This window comes from Lynx rufus, unplaced genomic scaffold (assembly GCF_022079265.1).
Source record: "Lynx rufus isolate CCGP_SWC_20201006 ecotype Redwood Valley unplaced genomic scaffold, mLynRuf1.p SCAF_21, whole genome shotgun sequence".
NCBI classification, from domain to species: domain Eukaryota; kingdom Metazoa; phylum Chordata; class Mammalia; order Carnivora; family Felidae; genus Lynx; species Lynx rufus.
The window spans coordinates 258,371-275,517 of NW_025814836.1; the positions used below are offsets into that span (position 1 = coordinate 258,371).

General features: G+C 37.8%; 1 protein-coding gene across 11 annotated transcripts in view; it reads left to right on the plus strand.

Annotated features, from left to right (window-relative positions):
• The window catches only part of TUBGCP5 (tubulin gamma complex associated protein 5), a 65,665-nt gene extending 52,337 nt beyond the window's left edge, over positions 1-13,328 (plus strand). For 6 of the 11 annotated variants that reach the window (XM_047086592.1, XM_047086593.1, XM_047086594.1 and 3 more), the window contains 10 exons: positions 473-671; positions 1,313-1,501; positions 2,592-2,774; positions 5,667-5,751; positions 5,855-5,975; positions 6,471-6,649; positions 8,045-8,170; positions 8,752-8,840; positions 10,920-11,020; positions 12,946-13,328. In XM_047086592.1, the coding sequence (XP_046942548.1) occupies positions 473-671; positions 1,313-1,501; positions 2,592-2,774; positions 5,667-5,751; positions 5,855-5,975; positions 6,471-6,649; positions 8,045-8,170; positions 8,752-8,840; positions 10,920-11,020; positions 12,946-12,992 (1,319 nt within the window). In that variant the 3' untranslated portion in view covers positions 12,993-13,328. Of the gene's footprint in view, positions 1-472; positions 672-1,312; positions 1,502-2,591; positions 2,775-5,666; positions 5,752-5,854; positions 5,976-6,470; positions 6,650-7,796; positions 8,171-8,751; positions 8,841-10,919; positions 11,021-12,945 lie in introns of those variants that run through there. The other 5 variants (XM_047086598.1, XM_047086595.1, XM_047086600.1 and 2 more) reach the window with 5 other exon arrangements.
• Positions 13,329-17,147: the final 3,819 nt, after the last annotated feature.

A 17,147-nucleotide genomic window follows, 5' to 3' on the forward strand; every position in this document is an offset into this window, starting at 1 on the left:
TATATAGCCTTAATTGTTTTTAAATCACCTTAATGTTACATTACTTTGAATTGTTGTATTTACTTTAAATAATATTTTCATTTTGTGGAATATTTCCTTTTTGACTGAATAATAAAATGTAATGAGCTTTCGGGACCACTGTCAAAAGTGTTTTCCCCAATGAAATTATGACTCCTATAAATATTATAGTGCTGTCCAGTATGGTGGTAACTTAACTTTTAAGCACCCTACTTAGGGTGTTACTCTGTTCAGAAAAAATTAGCTCATACTTTGAATGTTTATGAACTTTGCAATTATCTAACAGGGTATAAAAGTATTTAGTTGTACTGTACTGTGGAAGTAAAGAAACAGGGATAAACTCTCATAGGCCAGCCAAAGGAAAAATACCAGACTATATTAGGATAAAACTACCTAATGCTACCTAATATTATTTACAGGAATATAGTTCACCAAACATATTTCTTTGTTTCAGATGCAGAGAGAAAAAGCTTGTATACCCTGTTTCTGGAATCTGTACAGTCGCGTCTTCGACATGGAGAAGATTCCACTGCACAGGTCCTCACTGAGCAGCAGGCTACCAAAGAGAACCTAATTAAGATGCAGTCCATTGCTGAAAGGCATCTTGAACTGGATGATGTTCACGATCCCCTGCTGGCAATTAACTTTGCAAGGTGATACATACCTGCAAGATTTTAGATAATTGAAATGGCAGAATCTGTGCAGTATTTAGTAACTGTTAATTTCTGCTAGTTAGGGCTTTCCAGCCTTAAAAATAAAAACCTTTGTAGCTTATCCTTTCTAATGAATGGAATGCAAGAGGGCACTGTGTTCAATTTGGCCTCCTTGTTTGTGAAAGTCCATAGACTACCTTGTGTCCTACATCCATGGGGAGTTGCTGTTACTCATACAGAAGATACTTCTGAAAGTCTAGGTCTTGTGCAAGCATGTCGCACATACACACACACACACACACACACACACACTCTACTTAAAATGTATCTTGGCCCTTAGGTGGTTTTAGGCGTACCATGCCTTACTGTCTAATGCATTGCCCTTATTCACCTCATATACTGCCTGAGACGCAGTGGCTAAAAAGACCTACTCAGTACTTGACCCTTAAGGCAGAAGTGGTTGAAAAACTGTTTCACTTAAAGGATATTTGGGGTGGGCGGGGGGAGTTTCTTTCTGTAATAGTTGGTAATTTTAAGACTAAAAGTAAAAATGGGACTCTGGAGTTTTGCTTTTAAGGGAATTCTGTTGATAGCAGCTCATAAAAAAAAAAAAAAAAAAGACTCACGTTTTTATCCTAAAGGTTGTATTTGGAACAGAGTGACTTTCATGAGAAGTTTGCTGGTGAAGATATATGTGTGGATAGATCATCAGAATCTGTGACATGCCAGACTTTTGAGTTAACACTGAGATCTTGCCTCTATCCTCATATTGATAAGCAGTATCTCGAGTGCTGTGGAAACCTCATGCAAACTCTGAAAAAAGACTACAGGTATAAAGGAGTAGTTTAATTTTGGAAGTAGTCAGTAGTTTATTGCACTTTAAGAACAATTGAAATTATTTTAAAACCTATGTTTCAAGTTAATTTTTAATAAAGTAGGAAATGAGTATGCAATGAATAATTTTGAGAGAATCAACTAGCCATCTGTGTTTCACAAACATTATGTTGTGAAATTTAATCCTTTATTTCTGAGACTCTACCCCGAAAGAAATACAGAAAAAGCTTGTTGCACAAAAATGCCCATCTGAAAGTTTGCTGTCAGAGGGAAGAACATGAAATTACTTAGTAATAGATGACCAGTTCTTTAAATTATGGCATATCCATAAAAATGGCATATCCATATAAGCTTTGGCAAATCTGTCATGTATGAACTTTATAAAGTTTATGTTTCTCCAGAGTTTTAAATAATGTAAAATGTTCTTAAAGCTTAAAAAGGATATATAATATAGTGGGAATTATATTTTTTCAAATGCATAGAAAAAAAAGACTAGAAAGAAATATCCCAAATATTAACAGTAGAAATTCACTATGAATAGCAGGATTTGGACTGACTAGTTTGTTACACTCTTTTTTTTTACACTTTTTTTTTTTTAAGTTTATTTTATTTATTTTGAGAGAGAGTGCACGTGTGCGCAAGTAAGCAGGGGAGGGGCAGAGAGAGAGGGAGAGAAAATCCCAAGCAGGCTCTGCACTGTCAGCACAGAGCCTGATGTGGGACTCGAACCTATGAACCGTGAGATCATGACCTGAGCTGAAACCAAGTGTTGGACACTTAACTGACTGAGCCACACAGGAGCCCCTAGATGGTTACACTTTTTTTACTTTGGCCATCTTTCTACAGTGTTATAGAAAAGTAACATTTCTTTCTATTAAAGGCAAACATATACTATTTTTATTATTTTAAAAGTCTCTAAGAGGTGTTAGTATTTTGGGATTTCTTTTTGTTTGTTGTATTTCTGTTTTTAGTAAATGTAGAATGTAAAACTCTTTCAAAATTAGTAGTGTACAAAATCTGCTACTGATCTAAAATTCTGTCTCATGAGTGTAAGATCTTTCTGTAGCTTTTTTTCTCTCCATTTAGATTGGTTGAGTACTTGCAGGCCATGAGAAATTTTTTCTTAATGGAAGGTGGAGATACCATGTATGACTTCTACACATCAATTTTTGATAAAATAAGAGAAAAGGAAACCTGGCAGAATGTGTCTTTTCTTAATGTTCAGCTTCAGGAAGCAGTAGGACAACGTTATCCTGAAGATAGTTCACGGTAAAATATATCACCTTTTTATTTTAAATAATATAAAACAATCCATGTGTAATAACTCCTCTGTGAATTCTTACATATATCATTTATTCCTCACACTAACCCTATGAATTTTAACATTTTTCATATTAGAAAACTGAGGCCGAAGGTAGCTACATGACTTAACCTACTAAGCAAGAAGTGATGATGAGCTGGTGCCATGTAGGCTGTCAGGGTCTGATGTCCTCCCTCATAGGACAGTGTTAGCCACTGGGTGTGGAATTTCTCTGCCCACTGGCCTCACCCTCCAGCCAAATGCACTGGCCTTCTTACATATGAGTCTTAGGCAGTGTTTTGAAACAAGAGCAAAATTCTCAGGGCCTGCTGAGGCCTGAGCTCCAGGCCTCATAGACCTTCACTTCTACCACATGCTGTTGGTCAAACCATGTCATAGGCCAGCTAGGTTCAGTGGTGGGAAATAGATTCCACCACTTAATGGGCAGAGTTGCATGTTTTCAAACTGTTAGGTGCGCTTATCCCCAACTATGGAGCTAATCAACCCTTTCTCCCTGTCAGTATGCCTGCTGAACAACTCACCCAGGTCTGTGGGTTGGTGCCATCAAATCTTTGTGAAGCAAAGACTCATCTTGTACACTGCTTGGCAATCCTTTTTCCTGTTCCATGTCCCTGTTCAGCTCTCTTTCTCAGCTCCCTCAATGGTCCTTCAAAAGTAATAGTCATAATAATTAACATTACATCCCAGACAAAGCATTCTTTCTCTCACAACCACACCCAAGTTCCCAACCTACTACTTAGTAGATTATTTTTATTTTTAATTTCTTTTATTTTTGTCACTCTTATTACCTTTAATTCTTCTATAAAAGCAGAATTTTCATCAGTTATGTGGTTAGTAAAAGCAGGGTGTAACAGCTGGATTCTTTCCATAAGAAGTAATTGGTACCCAGCAATCCCCAGAGGGAGCTAGAGAAAGTTGTTTTTCACTATCAGCAGAAACTCATGAACTTGTTGTATTTAATATGTTGCAGTCTATTACAGTTATTTTTGTTGCTCAGACTGTCTCATTTTCACCCAGAGGGAGACCCTTCATTCAGCCCTAGTAATCTCAGAGAGCATTCTTACTTTCAGGACTAGATGTCCAGGCTTGTCTTGTGCACCTCCTGCTAGGAGCAGTAGTCCCATTTAATTGATGGCTTAAAAAGCCCTTGATCTGGTGCCAGAGTGTTCATCAGTATTGGATTGTCAGTACTTCTCGGCTTTCTCAGTTGACAGAGCTGGGAAATATGTAGGAAGAAAAAATCATAAGCTCATATTGATATTTCCAATTTATATTAAAGATTCATTTTTCACTTCTTTGATTTTCCTTTGTATTTCTTCCCTTGAGTGCTTACTAATACATTGATATAATTAATGGTTTTATTCTCTAAGTAACAGTTCCAAAGTGACAATAATAGCAACAAGCCCACTGAGAGTTTAAATTAATGCTTGTGATTGTTTTCTCTTCCTCTATCAAGCCATCAGAATACTGTATTTCAAGGTCACTTGGAATAATTCTCCATGTGATTATGCTACCAACTTAATGTAGGGTCAAGTTCATTTGTTTTAGTTTACTTTCTACTTTTAGGAATTTCTATTTCTGTTTCTTAAGTTAAAGTCATTGGTACAAAAGGAGATCTGTCTAGGGAGCTGCTTCTCATGAGAGGGCAAGCTTTTACTGTCTGGTTCATTTCTCAGCCTCATTTCTAGTATGTGTACACATATAGACACATCATGTTCTCTCTCCTACCACACTTTACATTTCAGGGATTCAGAATATTTCTGGTTTGCCCAAGAGCTATACTTTCCCTGCTTCATAGCTTCCTCTAGTTATGTGCACTTCCATTTGCATGGCCTGGCAATGGTCTGCTTTCCTACAAAGTCCTGCCTGGCCTGGATTGGTGTAGCACCCTATATCTGCTTTGTGATTTGCTCTGGGCTCTGAGGAGAGGGATTGACTTTCTTTCACCTGCTTGGCATGGTGATGACAAATAACGTATTCAGTTAGTGCCTTCTGAGTACTTAGTGGATACACATGTAACAAATTTATGGGCTAAAAAAATTCTGACTAGTGCCTGTGACATGGAATGAATTGGTTAATTTATAAGTCACATGCTATGTTTTCCATCTCTAGTTGTAAGGCTGCCTCCCCACCTCCATGGTACACTTAAACCTTCCATGGTCTGCATTCCAGTTTCATCACTTGGTGCCCCTATAATTGTGGGAGAGTTACATCATTTCCTAGTCTTCTGACAGGACTACTCTGAGGATTAAATGAGTAAGGGCACTTAAGTGCCCACGTAGTGCCTGGTGCAAGGACATTTCCTTGCATATTTGTTGATTATTTCTAGTGAGGGTTACTTTCAAAGCATCATTAGGAAAGAATGCATGAAGCAGTGTGCAACACCTTTGCTTTGGAAGCAGACCCCGTTCTTGTTGACACACTTGCATACACACTCTTCAAGGCAAGGAGAGCAACCTCCCCCCCACTATCTTCAACAGAGGGTCCATCTTCTGAGCCTGTAGCCTGAATTTTGTCCCAATTAAGCACCCAACCTATTACCATTATATTTTCTTCCCCAACTTCATCTTTTTTCCTAATTAACTTACTACACTTAAGAGTCTCTTTTTCATAGCTAAACCCATTGTTTAAAAACTTTGCCCCTCTTCTAAAACCAAATTCTTATTCTGGAATATAGGCTAGAAAATAGCACTTTATTTAAATATTTGCATTCCTTTTATGAAATATGTCTTCTTTGAAATATGTAAATAAAATAAATGGTAAAATGCTAGTGGTTTTTTAGAGTTTTTTTTTATGTGAGCATAGAATTTTCAAACTAAAACTGAAATTTCTTTATCTAGTCTGTCTATATCTTATGAAAATGTTGACACAACTAAGAAGAAACTCCCTGTTCATATCTTAGATGGTCTAACCTTGAGCTACAAGGTATGTGCTAATACATTTAGTAAGAACATTGTTTTCTATTAAAATTGTAATGTGCAAGTAATAGGTTACTTTCTACTCTAATTTCCTGTTTTTGTTTTCATAGATCCCATGGCCTGTGGATATTGTTATAAGTTTGGAATGTCAGAAAATTTATAATCAGGTGTTCCTTCTCTTATTGCAGATAAAATGGGCAAAATATAGTCTGGATGTTTTACTATTCGGTGGTAAGATTTGTTTGCAACAGATAAATTATAATTTAATTTTAGCCCTGAAAAAAAGAAGTAGGTGATCTTTGGTCATATTTTATGTATATACAAGTGCCCAGATGACAAGTATTTATAGTAACAGTTTTACAGATGGCAGAATTAACTTCCCTGAATGAAATACCAGGGAATTAGTACTGCAGTCAACCTGAAATATAGCAACTTGATTAGGAATTTAGCCAGAATAAATATTCTTAAATTATGCAAAAATTTTTAATGACAAGTTATTGGGACTTTGCATTTAAATTTAAATGACAGTGATAATCAAGGTGATAAGGAGGAACTTTTCACTGCTTTACCTTCCAGAGACACTGAAGGCATGGTCCCTGATGTGACTCCTGTAGAGTGCCCTTTGCGGGTTGATGATGACACCAGAAGTCCCACCCCTGTGCAGTGGTATGGGTGGGGCCTGAGTAGATGTTCTTCCCACCTACTCTGATTTTGCATCTTATGCAGAGCTGACTAGTACTGCTGGAAAACCACAGTTCAGAGAAGGACTTTTATGTGAAGAAGACACAACTGTTCAATTTGGACCACAGAAGGAAACAGTAAGACAACAGATTCATCGTATGTTCCTCTTGAGAGTGAAGCTCATGCACTTTGTGAACAGCTTACACAACTACATCATGACCAGGGTTTGTGTCTGGATTACTTGTGATATATTTATAGGTAAAAAGCCCACAAAATACTTGTAGACTGTAAGTGTGAAAATAGCACATATGAAATATTTGATCATAAAATAACATGGCAGTGGAGGGAAATATTTTTTTAAGCATTCCACAGAATGTGTATCTTGAGACTCCTGTCCCTCCTGTCCAGCAGCCTCTTGGAAGAGGCATACCCAGAGCTCCTCTTTTGGAATCGCCTTTAGAACTTGTAGTATAGCCCTCTAAACTTTATTAGTGGTTAACAGATCTGCCCCTGGAAAATGGCTTCAAATTTTAATAACAGCCAAAAAATCTGTCAGGCTAGTGTGGTATATAAGGAGATAGATGCAGCCAGATTATTTTTTTTCTTAAAAACAAGAGGCAACTCATTACAAAGTAAGTGAAACTACTCTCTTACACATCTTAAAACCAGATCTAGAGGAAGTCTGGAAGAAGAGTTCAGATACTTGAATAGTGGCAGTGTTGTTGGAAGACAGTACTCATTTGGGATTTTTTTTTTTTAATTTTTTTTTAACGTTTATTTTTGCGACAGAAAGAGACAGAGCATGAACGGGGGAGGGTCAGATAGAGGGAGACACAGAATCTGAAACAGGCTCTAGGCTCTGAGCTGTCAGCACAGAGCCTGACGCAGGGCTCAAACTCACGGACTGCGAGATCATGACCTGAGCCGAAGTCGGCCGCTTAACCAACTGAGCCATCCAGGCGCCCCCTCATTTGGGATTTTAAATGGTTGCTTTAAAAAACTAATTTGTAGTCATTCTGGTATAGAAGCTCTGAAACTCATTTTATTTGAAAGAATTGAAACTTTGAAGCCTGTGTTTTAGACATGATGCATATGGCAGAGGTACTCTCTGTTTACCATGCATTAGTGGCCTTCAGAGGGCCAGCCTTAAGCCCTTAATTATTGAGAGTAATTGGTAGTTTAATTTTTTGCTTAATTTGTTTCTTGTTTTCTAGTTGAAGAACATCTGTGCTCCTTTTAAAGAAAGACCAGTATATAAACATTGGGACTTAAAAAAAAAAAAAGAAACATATAAATTCAATTTACCTGATAATTGTTGTTGTTGTTATTGTTGTTGTTTTTTTAATCAGTGCATTTGTCCCTCCCCACCAGAAACAGTCTGCTAGTCCAAAGTAAGGCATTCATTTACCATGCAAATGGATTTCCTAAAGGACTGGCATCTACCATTATTCTAGGATAAGAATTTCAACCTTTAAAGAAGGTACTTTGTGAGTTTTACAGTTGTAATTATTGAAGAAAGAATTTGAGAGGAGTAGAAGAGGTTGGTAATAAGTTTTGTGTCTGGCATACAAGTCCTCAAAGAAGTCTGCTGATTAAACTTTTCATCTTTCTCTTCCAAGATTCTTCACAGTACAGGACTAGAGTTTCAACATCAAGTCGAGGAAGCCAAGGATTTAGATCAGTTGATTAAAATTCACTATAGATATTTGTCCACCATCCATGATCGATGCTTGCTGAGAGAAAAGGTACATGAGATGTCACCTGCAGATTTGGCCAGTTGAGGCAGGAAGGAAGCTGGTCAAGGGAGGATGTCTCTGTATTTTGGAATTTTAAGGATATTCGTTACGAAATGACCAGGTCAAATGAAGTATGTATACTATACTACTAGAAATTATACCTGAGAGAAACAAATGAGAACTGTATTGTGATCATCTGCACCCTGCTCTGTGCTTGGATTCAATTGGAAAATTGTGTCTGCAGTTGTGGAATAATAGTGTTTTAGTCAGGAAGTACATCCAGCTTAGTGAGAATATATGGGATTAAGTCAATTTATAGCCATTGGAATTACTTACTCCCTTTCATTGGTGAACTTAAATGGCCATCCCAGGAAATGGTCACTTGCTTTGTTGGTCAGACTCTGCTGGTAATACTCCCGGTATCATAGGTGCATTAGATGTGTGACCTGATAACATATCTGATTCCAAGTGCACTTATTCAGAGCCTAGTACCCTTCTTTATTTGATTCAAGGCAGTCTTTTAAAGTGTTGGTGTCAGTATCCAAACATAGTTACAGAGCCTGTGTTCTCTCTGTGGCTTTGATCTCCAGGTCAGTTTTGTGAAAGAAGCCATCATGAAGGTACTGAATTTGGCTCTCATGTTTGCGGATGGTTGGCAAGCAGGCCTAGGGGCATGGCAGTAAGTATGTAGCTTGTGACCATTTCAGCTTCCCTTTTAACTGGCTTCTTTCTGGAAGCCTTTTTTTTTTTTTTTTAAAGTAAGCTCTTTGCCCAACATGGGGCTTGAACTCATGACCCTGAGATCAAGAGTCACATGCTCTACCAACTGAGCCAGTGAGCCACCCCACTAATGAGAGGAAGAAGAAATGCCTTTTTTTAAAAAATACATTCTGGGAGCCTTTTTTCTCAATCTTGGCAATATATCATATATCACTTATATTTAAGGGAAGAATTGAATGTGTTCACCTTAACTAGGCAGCATCAAGAAAGTGCAGTTTTTTAAGAACGGTAAAACCAGAAAAATATGAAAATTTAAATTAGAACAAATAAATATTCTTAGGTTGCATTCATGTATTCTTGTATAGGTTTTATTAATTATGAATTTCAAACATATACAGAAGTAGAGAGAACTGCGTAACAAACCCTGGTTGCCCATCACCCCATTTCAGCAGTTACCAGCAATGACCAGTTCTGTTTTGTGTTTACCGCACACCCCTGTTCATACTTGCTGAATCATTTTAAAGCAAATTCTGGATGTTACGGTAGATTATAGTCCAGAGTCCCATAGAAAGACAGATGCCCTGAAGTCAGAGTACAGTTGTGGAGCTCAGAGCTTGTTGCTCTTCCTATGTAGAGTGCCATCCTCTACTGTTAACCTGAATGTACAGTTCAGTAGCTTGTCCTTGTCTTGTTCATAAAATTAATGTAATGATGATGCCTCTGTTACTTCTCAGAAATAAAAATACAAGTCTGGTTGACTGGGCTGTTGAAATAATAGCTTGTACTAGTCAGTAAAAAGGGGAGAGTTTATGATCTAATTTAAAATCTTAGTCTATGGCTGTATCAGTCTATGGCTGTGTCTACAGTCTTTGTCTGTATGAAGAAACTAAGAGTGTAGGTAAAATCCATAATTGAAATATTATGAAAAAGGATGAAAATAAAAGTCTTATTTGTTTTATTATGGGTGTCTCAAAGTGTGTAAAGAACATTTTTCTTTCCATATCACTGTGAGATGGAGGAGAAAATAATAACACTCCTGCATATGCTTGGCTAAAATTGAACTGTTTCAGTTTCTTCAATAAGTAAATTGTGAAGACAAAAACAGGGAGTGAGGAGGACTTAAGCATATCAGCCATTACAGTTTATGGAAATTAATTGATCCTGATTCAGACTTGAAGCAGAAGAGTGAAAAATTGCAAAAGCGATGTGAAATCCAAAAGCTGACTGGTTATTTGATGATATTAAAAAATAATTAAGTATTTTCAAGAAAATGGTATTGTGGCTGTTTTATTTTTTTATTTTTTATTTTTTTTTTCAACGTTTATTTATTTTTTGGGACAGAGAGAGACAGAGTACGAACGGGGGAGGGGCAGAGAGAGAGGGAGACACAGAATCGGAAACATGCTCCAGGCTCTGAGCCATCAGCCCAGAGCCCGACGCGGGGCTCGAACTCACGGACCGCGAGATCGTGACCTGGCTGAAGTCGGACGCTTAACCGACTGCGCCACCCAGGCGCCCCAATTGTGGCTGTTTTAAAAGGAGTCTTTATCTTTACTATATACACACTGAAATATTTATGACTGAAGGGCTGTGATGTTTCAAATGTGCTTCACAGTATGGCAGGGCTGGGCTGTGCTGAAGCTGGATGTGGGCATGTGAGTGTCCTCTGCGTTCTCTCCTAATGTATGTTCTAAATAGGGTTTTGTATCTTTAATGTATTCTTTGTTTCAAAAAGAAGATATGCTTGTGAAAAGTGAAGATACAGAAATGTGTAATGGAAAAGGGAACACCCCCAGTCATCCCAACTCCAGAATTCAATGCGACCCCACAACAGCACAGTTTTATGTGTTAATAACTCTTTCCTTCAAACATTTGGAAAGCTTTTATTTTGAAGTGGGGCAGGAAATTTTCTATTTTATAATCTTTAGACTTAGGAAATTTAGCGAAAGTACATTTGAAATTATCCCAAAGATATTTTGTAGCCTATGTATTAACACTTTATGCACTTATTTAAGTTAAAATTTACTTTCTTTCCTAGAATGGAATCTATAGAGAAAATGGAGTCTGATTTTAAAAACTGCCATATGTTTATTGTAACCATTTTAAACAAAGCTGTCTGTAGAGGATCCTTTCCCCATCGTGAGTATACCATGTTAAAATAATTTTTACTGCTTTTATATTTTCTTGTAGCTAAGTCTGCATGTTCTTGCTTTGGTACTAATCTCATGAAAAATTATAACTTTTCACCATTTCAAACCTGGAAAGTCCCTCAGCAGTTGTGCCATGCTTTGACTTGTTTTTTCAGAATTACAGTTGGTGAGTGAATATGAGATGTAAAACACTGAGACTAAAGATACTGCTTTTTACTATATGATTTGGTATACCAGTGGATTTCTAGAACCATTATTAGGTAAAGCAGAAGGCAAAATAGATCTCAGTCATACTTTACAATTATATGTAGCCTTTGTAACTATTCCTTTCAAAAGATAGGCATTTTTTTAGCAATTTGAAAAATTCCCATGGCTGCCTCTTACACAGGAAAGTGCAAGCATGACAGTTCAGAATGTAGTGTGAAGCACAGAGATTGTGTCACAGGGAGAAGAGAGCTGTTTCATCTGTAGAACAAAGGCAAACTAGATATTTGTATTTGTAGAACAAATATCTAAACTAAAAGCTCTTTGCACAGTCTTTTTTTTCAAGTGGATAAAACAATGCATTTTATTTTAATAAAAAATATTTTTTAAATGTAGTTATATAAAAAATTTTTGAGTTAAATGAAGCCAGAATTTATCTTGACCATGAAAAATTGTTCTGTGGACTAGATAAACCAAATAACGTACTTTGTTTTCTTTCTAATACATTTTCCCCCCAGAATTGCCTTTACTCAATTGCTTAGTTTTCTGTGAAACTTTGTTGTAGTTTTTAACATGTTCAAAATCTGTCACATATCAAACAGTATTTTCTCAGTGCTTCAATATAGCTTATCTGTCTGGTTTTTAATTTACATCCAAGTTAGCATATAGTGCAACAGTGATTTCAGGAGCAGATTCCTTAATGGCTCTTACCCTTTTAGCCCATCCCCCCCTCCTAAAACCCCTCCAGCAACTCTCTGTTCTCCATATTTATGAGTCTCTTTTGTTTTGTTCCCCTCTCTGTTTTTATATTATTTTTGCTTCCCTTATAGTCCTCTGTTTTGTATCTTAAAGTCCTCATATGAGTGAAGTCATATGATATTTGTCTTTCTCTAATTTCGCTTAGTATAATGACCTCTAGTTCCATCCACATAGTTGCAAATGGCAAGATTTCATTCTTTTTGATTGCCGGGTAATACTCCATTGTACATATACACCACATCTTCTTTATCCATTCATCTGTCTGTGGACATTTGGGCTCTTTCCATACTTTGGCTATTGTCAATAGTGCTGCTATAAACATGGGGGTGCATGTGCCCCTTTGAAACAGCATACCTGTATCCCTTGGATAAAACCTAGTAGTGCAATTGCTGGGTTACAGGGTAGTTCCGTTTTTAATGTTTTGAGGAAACTCCATACCGTTTTCCAGAGTGGCTGCACCAGTTTGCATTCCCGTCTTTACACAGCCTTTTTATTTTTTTTTGGAAAAGTACACAGGGTTAATCTCTTCCTTTTTTCTACGTATTCCAATTATAATGTACTAATTAAGAGTAGCTGAACATTTTAAAAAATACTGTTAGAAATGTGTTAGAGGAAACATTGATGCATTTGTCCATTTTTGCATTGGGTGATTGTTATGCAAGTTTGTTATGAACTGACTCCAAATTCTGTGACATAGCAGACAAGAGTGATTTGTTGAGTGAAATGCCCAGACTTTTTGTCTTCAAAATTAAAATGATCTGAAATAGAAATAAATCATACTCTTTCAATTTGTATTTAATAATTATTTTATTGTACATTTAAAGTAATCAATATATTAATTAAAAGTAGAAAAGTCTAAATACTTTCAATTCTGAAATCATTGAGACCTTATTCAGACATTTTCAAATATTTAAACCTATTTTTTTAACCTTATTTTTATTCTTTCCACAGTGGAATCTCTAGCACTGTCACTCATGGCTGGCATGGAACAAAGTTAAATATCTTTATTGTATTATATACCTCAGATTTGATCTTCATACATATAATTCCACTATATGCAGCTGAGGAGTGGAAATCTCTATTTTGATTTATTTTGAAAACTGTTGTCTACTGTCTAAACAAGTACGTTTGTAGGTATTTTCTTTGGAGATTATTGGATAGTATATAAATTTATGTGTATAAAATTGTATCAATAAAGTGTATATAGGCTGTTTACACTTATATTTCCTACCATAAGCTATAGATTTATGGTGAATTATGTGAATTATGTCATTTTGAAATGCAATTATTGCTATTAAAAATAAAGCATTTTAAATTCTTCTATTCTCCTTTTACTCAGTCACAGAAGTATTTTTTTGTTTTGTTTTGATTTGAAAGTAAGAAAATGTGTGTATATGGGGGAGAGGCAAAGGGAAAGGGAGAGAGAGAATCTTTTAAAGTGTATTTACTCATTTTTAGAGAGTGCAAGCCAGGGAAGAGGCAGAGAACAGAGCCTGGTGTGGGACTTGATCTCACAACCCTAGGATCATGACCTGGGCCAAAATCAACAAGCTCAACAGACTGAGCCACCCAGGTGCCCCCAGAAGTTTTTTTTGTTTCTGTTTTTAATTTTTTTAATGTTTATTATTTTGAGAGAGAGAGACAAAGCATGAACAGGGGAGGGACAGAGAGAGGGAGACACAGAATCTGAAGCAGGCTCCAGGCTCTGAGATGTCAGCACAGAGCCCAACATGGTGCTCGAACTCACGGGCGGAGAGATCATGACCTGAGCCCAAGTCGGATGCTTAACTGACTGAGCCACCCAGGTGCCCCTGGAAGTGTTTCATATAGAGTTTTACATGCTGTCTTCCGTAAGTTTGTCCTGTATTTGGCTGTCAGAAAAATGTATTTTTATTTGCCTGGGAAGTTTCAAAATGGAAAATAGGTTTAATCAATATCAATAAATCTAAAAGCCAACTTCACTTAGGGTCAACTGTTGACACATACATTGACAATTCTGAGCAATTCGTGTGAACTGGCCAGTTATATCTTAAATAAAATTATGCTTCCTATTTAAATGTTCCACATTTTCCTTGTAGATTTCTTGGCATGTCTCTAGTACTTACAACTTAACACTATATATAAGTGGTATATATACCACTTTTTTTTTTTAAATATAATTTATTGTCAGGTTAGCTAACATACAGTGTATACGGTGTGCTCTTGGCTTCGGGAGTAGATTCCCATGATTCATCACTTACATACAACACCCAGTGTTCATCCCAAAAAGTGCCCTTCTCAATGCCCATCACCCATTTTCCCCTCCCTCTTGCCTACCCCCCCCCATTAACCCTCAGTTTGTTTCGTGTATTCAAGAACCTTTTATGGTTTGCCTCCCTCTGTAACCTGTTTTTTTCCTTTCCCTTCCCCCATAGGTGTCTGTTAAATTTCTCAAATTCCACATATGAATGAAAATATATGATATCTGTCTTTTCCTGACTGACTTATTTCACTTAGCATAATATCCTTCAGTTCCATCCACATTGTTGCAAATGGCAAGATTTCATTCTTTTTTGTTACCAAGTAGTATTCCATTGTTTATATATACCACATCTTTATCCATTCATCAGTTGATGGACATCTGGGCTCTTCCCATAATTTGGCTATTGTTGATACCACTGCTATAAACATTGGGGTACACATGCCCCTGTGAATCAGCATTCCTATTTCTGTTGGATAAATTTCTAGTAGTGCTATTACTGGATCATACAGTAATTCCATTTTTTGAGGAGGCTCCACACTGTTTTCCAGAGTGGCTGCACCAGTTTGTGTTCCCACCAAGAGTGCAAAAGGGTTCCCATTTCTCCATATCCTCACCAATATCTGTTTCCCGAGCTGTTAATTTTAGCCATTCCAACAGGTGTGAGGTAGTATCAATGTGGTTTTGATTTGTATTTTGCTGATGATGAGCAGTGTTGAGCATCTTTTCATGGGTCTGTTGGCCATGTGAATGTCTTCTTTGGAAAAGTGTCTATTCATGTCTTCTGCCCATGTCTCCACTGGGTTGTTTTTCAGGTGTTGAGTTTGGTAAGTTCTTTATACATTTTGGATACTAACCCTTTACCTGATCTGTCATTTGCAAATATCTTGTCCCATTCTGCTGATTGCCTTTTACTTTTGTTGGTTGTTTCCTTTGCTATGCAAAAGCTTTTTTTCTTAATGAGATCCCAATAGTTCATTTTTGCTTTTATTTTCCTTGCCTTCAGGAACGTGTCAAGTAAGAAGTTGCTGTGGCTGAGGTCAAAGAAGTTGTTGCCTGTTTTCTCCTCTAGGATTTTGATGGTTTTCTGTCTCACATTTAGGTCTTTTATCCATTTTGAGTTTATTTTTGTGTATGGTGTAAGAAAGTTATATATCAGTTATTTTTAAAAGCATCCTTAACCCCAAGTATCCTCAGAGCTGAGCATCAGGGACCTCTGCCTTTAGATACAATCTCAGTCATCTTGCAGCATCATCATTTCCCGCATGCAGATGGCAAAGTCTGGTAATAATGCCTCCTGGGTGATAGCCAAGGTCTGGAGCTTTACTCTGAAGTCTTGGTGAGGATGCCTTCAGACAGAAGATGAACAGCTGCTTCCACGTCTCAAGAAAATACTCCAGTATAACCTAACAGTTGTAAGATATGTGAAGGTTTTTGTGATCTGGTCCCATCAAGTGAAAACATTCTTCCATTAAAGCAGTCATGATGTGGGGCGCCTGGGTGGCGCAGTCGGTTAAGCGTCCGACTTCAGCCAGGTCACGATCTCACGGTCCGTGAGTTCGAGCCCCGCGTCGGGCTCTGGGCTGATGGCTCAGAGCCTGGAGCCTGTTTCCGATTCTGTGTCTCCCTCTCTCTCTGCCCCTCCCCCGTTCATGCTCTGTCTCTCTCTGTCCCAAAAATAAATAAACGTGGAAAAAAAAATTAAAAAAAATAAAAAATAAAAAAATAAAGCAGTCATGATGAACTTGAGTTTTAAACAATGATGGGCTGACTCTTTTGGTAAAGTTTTTTACAGGCATACCTCAGAGATAATCATGGGCTCAGTTCCAGTCTACAGCAATGAAGCAAATTTCACAATAAAGCAAGTGAAATTAATTTTTTCGTTTCCCAATTTGTATGAAAGTTATGTTTTTTACACTATTCTGTATCTGTTAAGTGTGTAATAGCATTATATCTTTAAAAATCTATGTTGGGGCGCCTGGGTGGCGCAGTCCGTTAAGCGTCCGACTTCAGCCAGGTCACGATCTCACGGTCCGTGAGTTCGAGCCCCGCGTCGGGCTCTGGGCTGATGGCTCAGAGCCTGGAGCCTGTTTCCGATTCTGTGGCTCCCTCTCTCTCTGCCCCTCCCCCGTTCATGCTCTGTCTCTCTCTGTCCCAAAAATAAATAAACGTGGAAAAAAAATTTTTTTAAAAAAATAAAAATCTATGTTAATTTTTGGGGCGCCTGGGTGGCTCAGTCGGTTGAGTGGCCGACTTCGGCTCAGGTCATGATCTCGCGGTCCATGAGTCCGAGCCCCATGTCGGGCTCTGTGCTGACGGCTTAGAGCCTGGAGCCTGTTTCAGATTCTGTGTCTCCCTCTCTCTGACCCTCCCCCATTCATGCTCTGTCTCTCTCTGTCTCAAAAATAAACGTTAAAAAAAAATTTTTTTTTAAATCTATTAATTTTAAAATACTTTATTGCTAAAAAATGTTGACCCATCATCTAAGCTTCAGTGAGTCATAATCTTTTGCTGGTGGAGGGTCTTGCCTTGATGTTGATGGCTACTGACTGATCAGGGTGTTGGTTGCTGAAGGTGTGGAGAACTGTGCCAATTTCTTCAAATAAGATAAACTGATGGGCTAATTCCACTGACCTATAATTCAGGCTCGCTTTTCTCTCTGGCCGTTCTACCTTTCCCTTCTTTCTACTGGGCAATCTGCATGTCTAAATCCATCTTGGTTTTCGGATTGGCGGCTTAGGAGGACGCTGGGCTCACCGCGCATCCTGCTGATCACTTAGATTCCACCTACACCTGCCTAACTAACCCAGAAAACCACCAGAAGACTAGCAGAACAGTCTCCCAAGCCAAGCACAGACGAGAGGCCCACGGAAGAGGGTAGGAAGGGCGGAGAGGCGGTGCACGCTCCACGGAC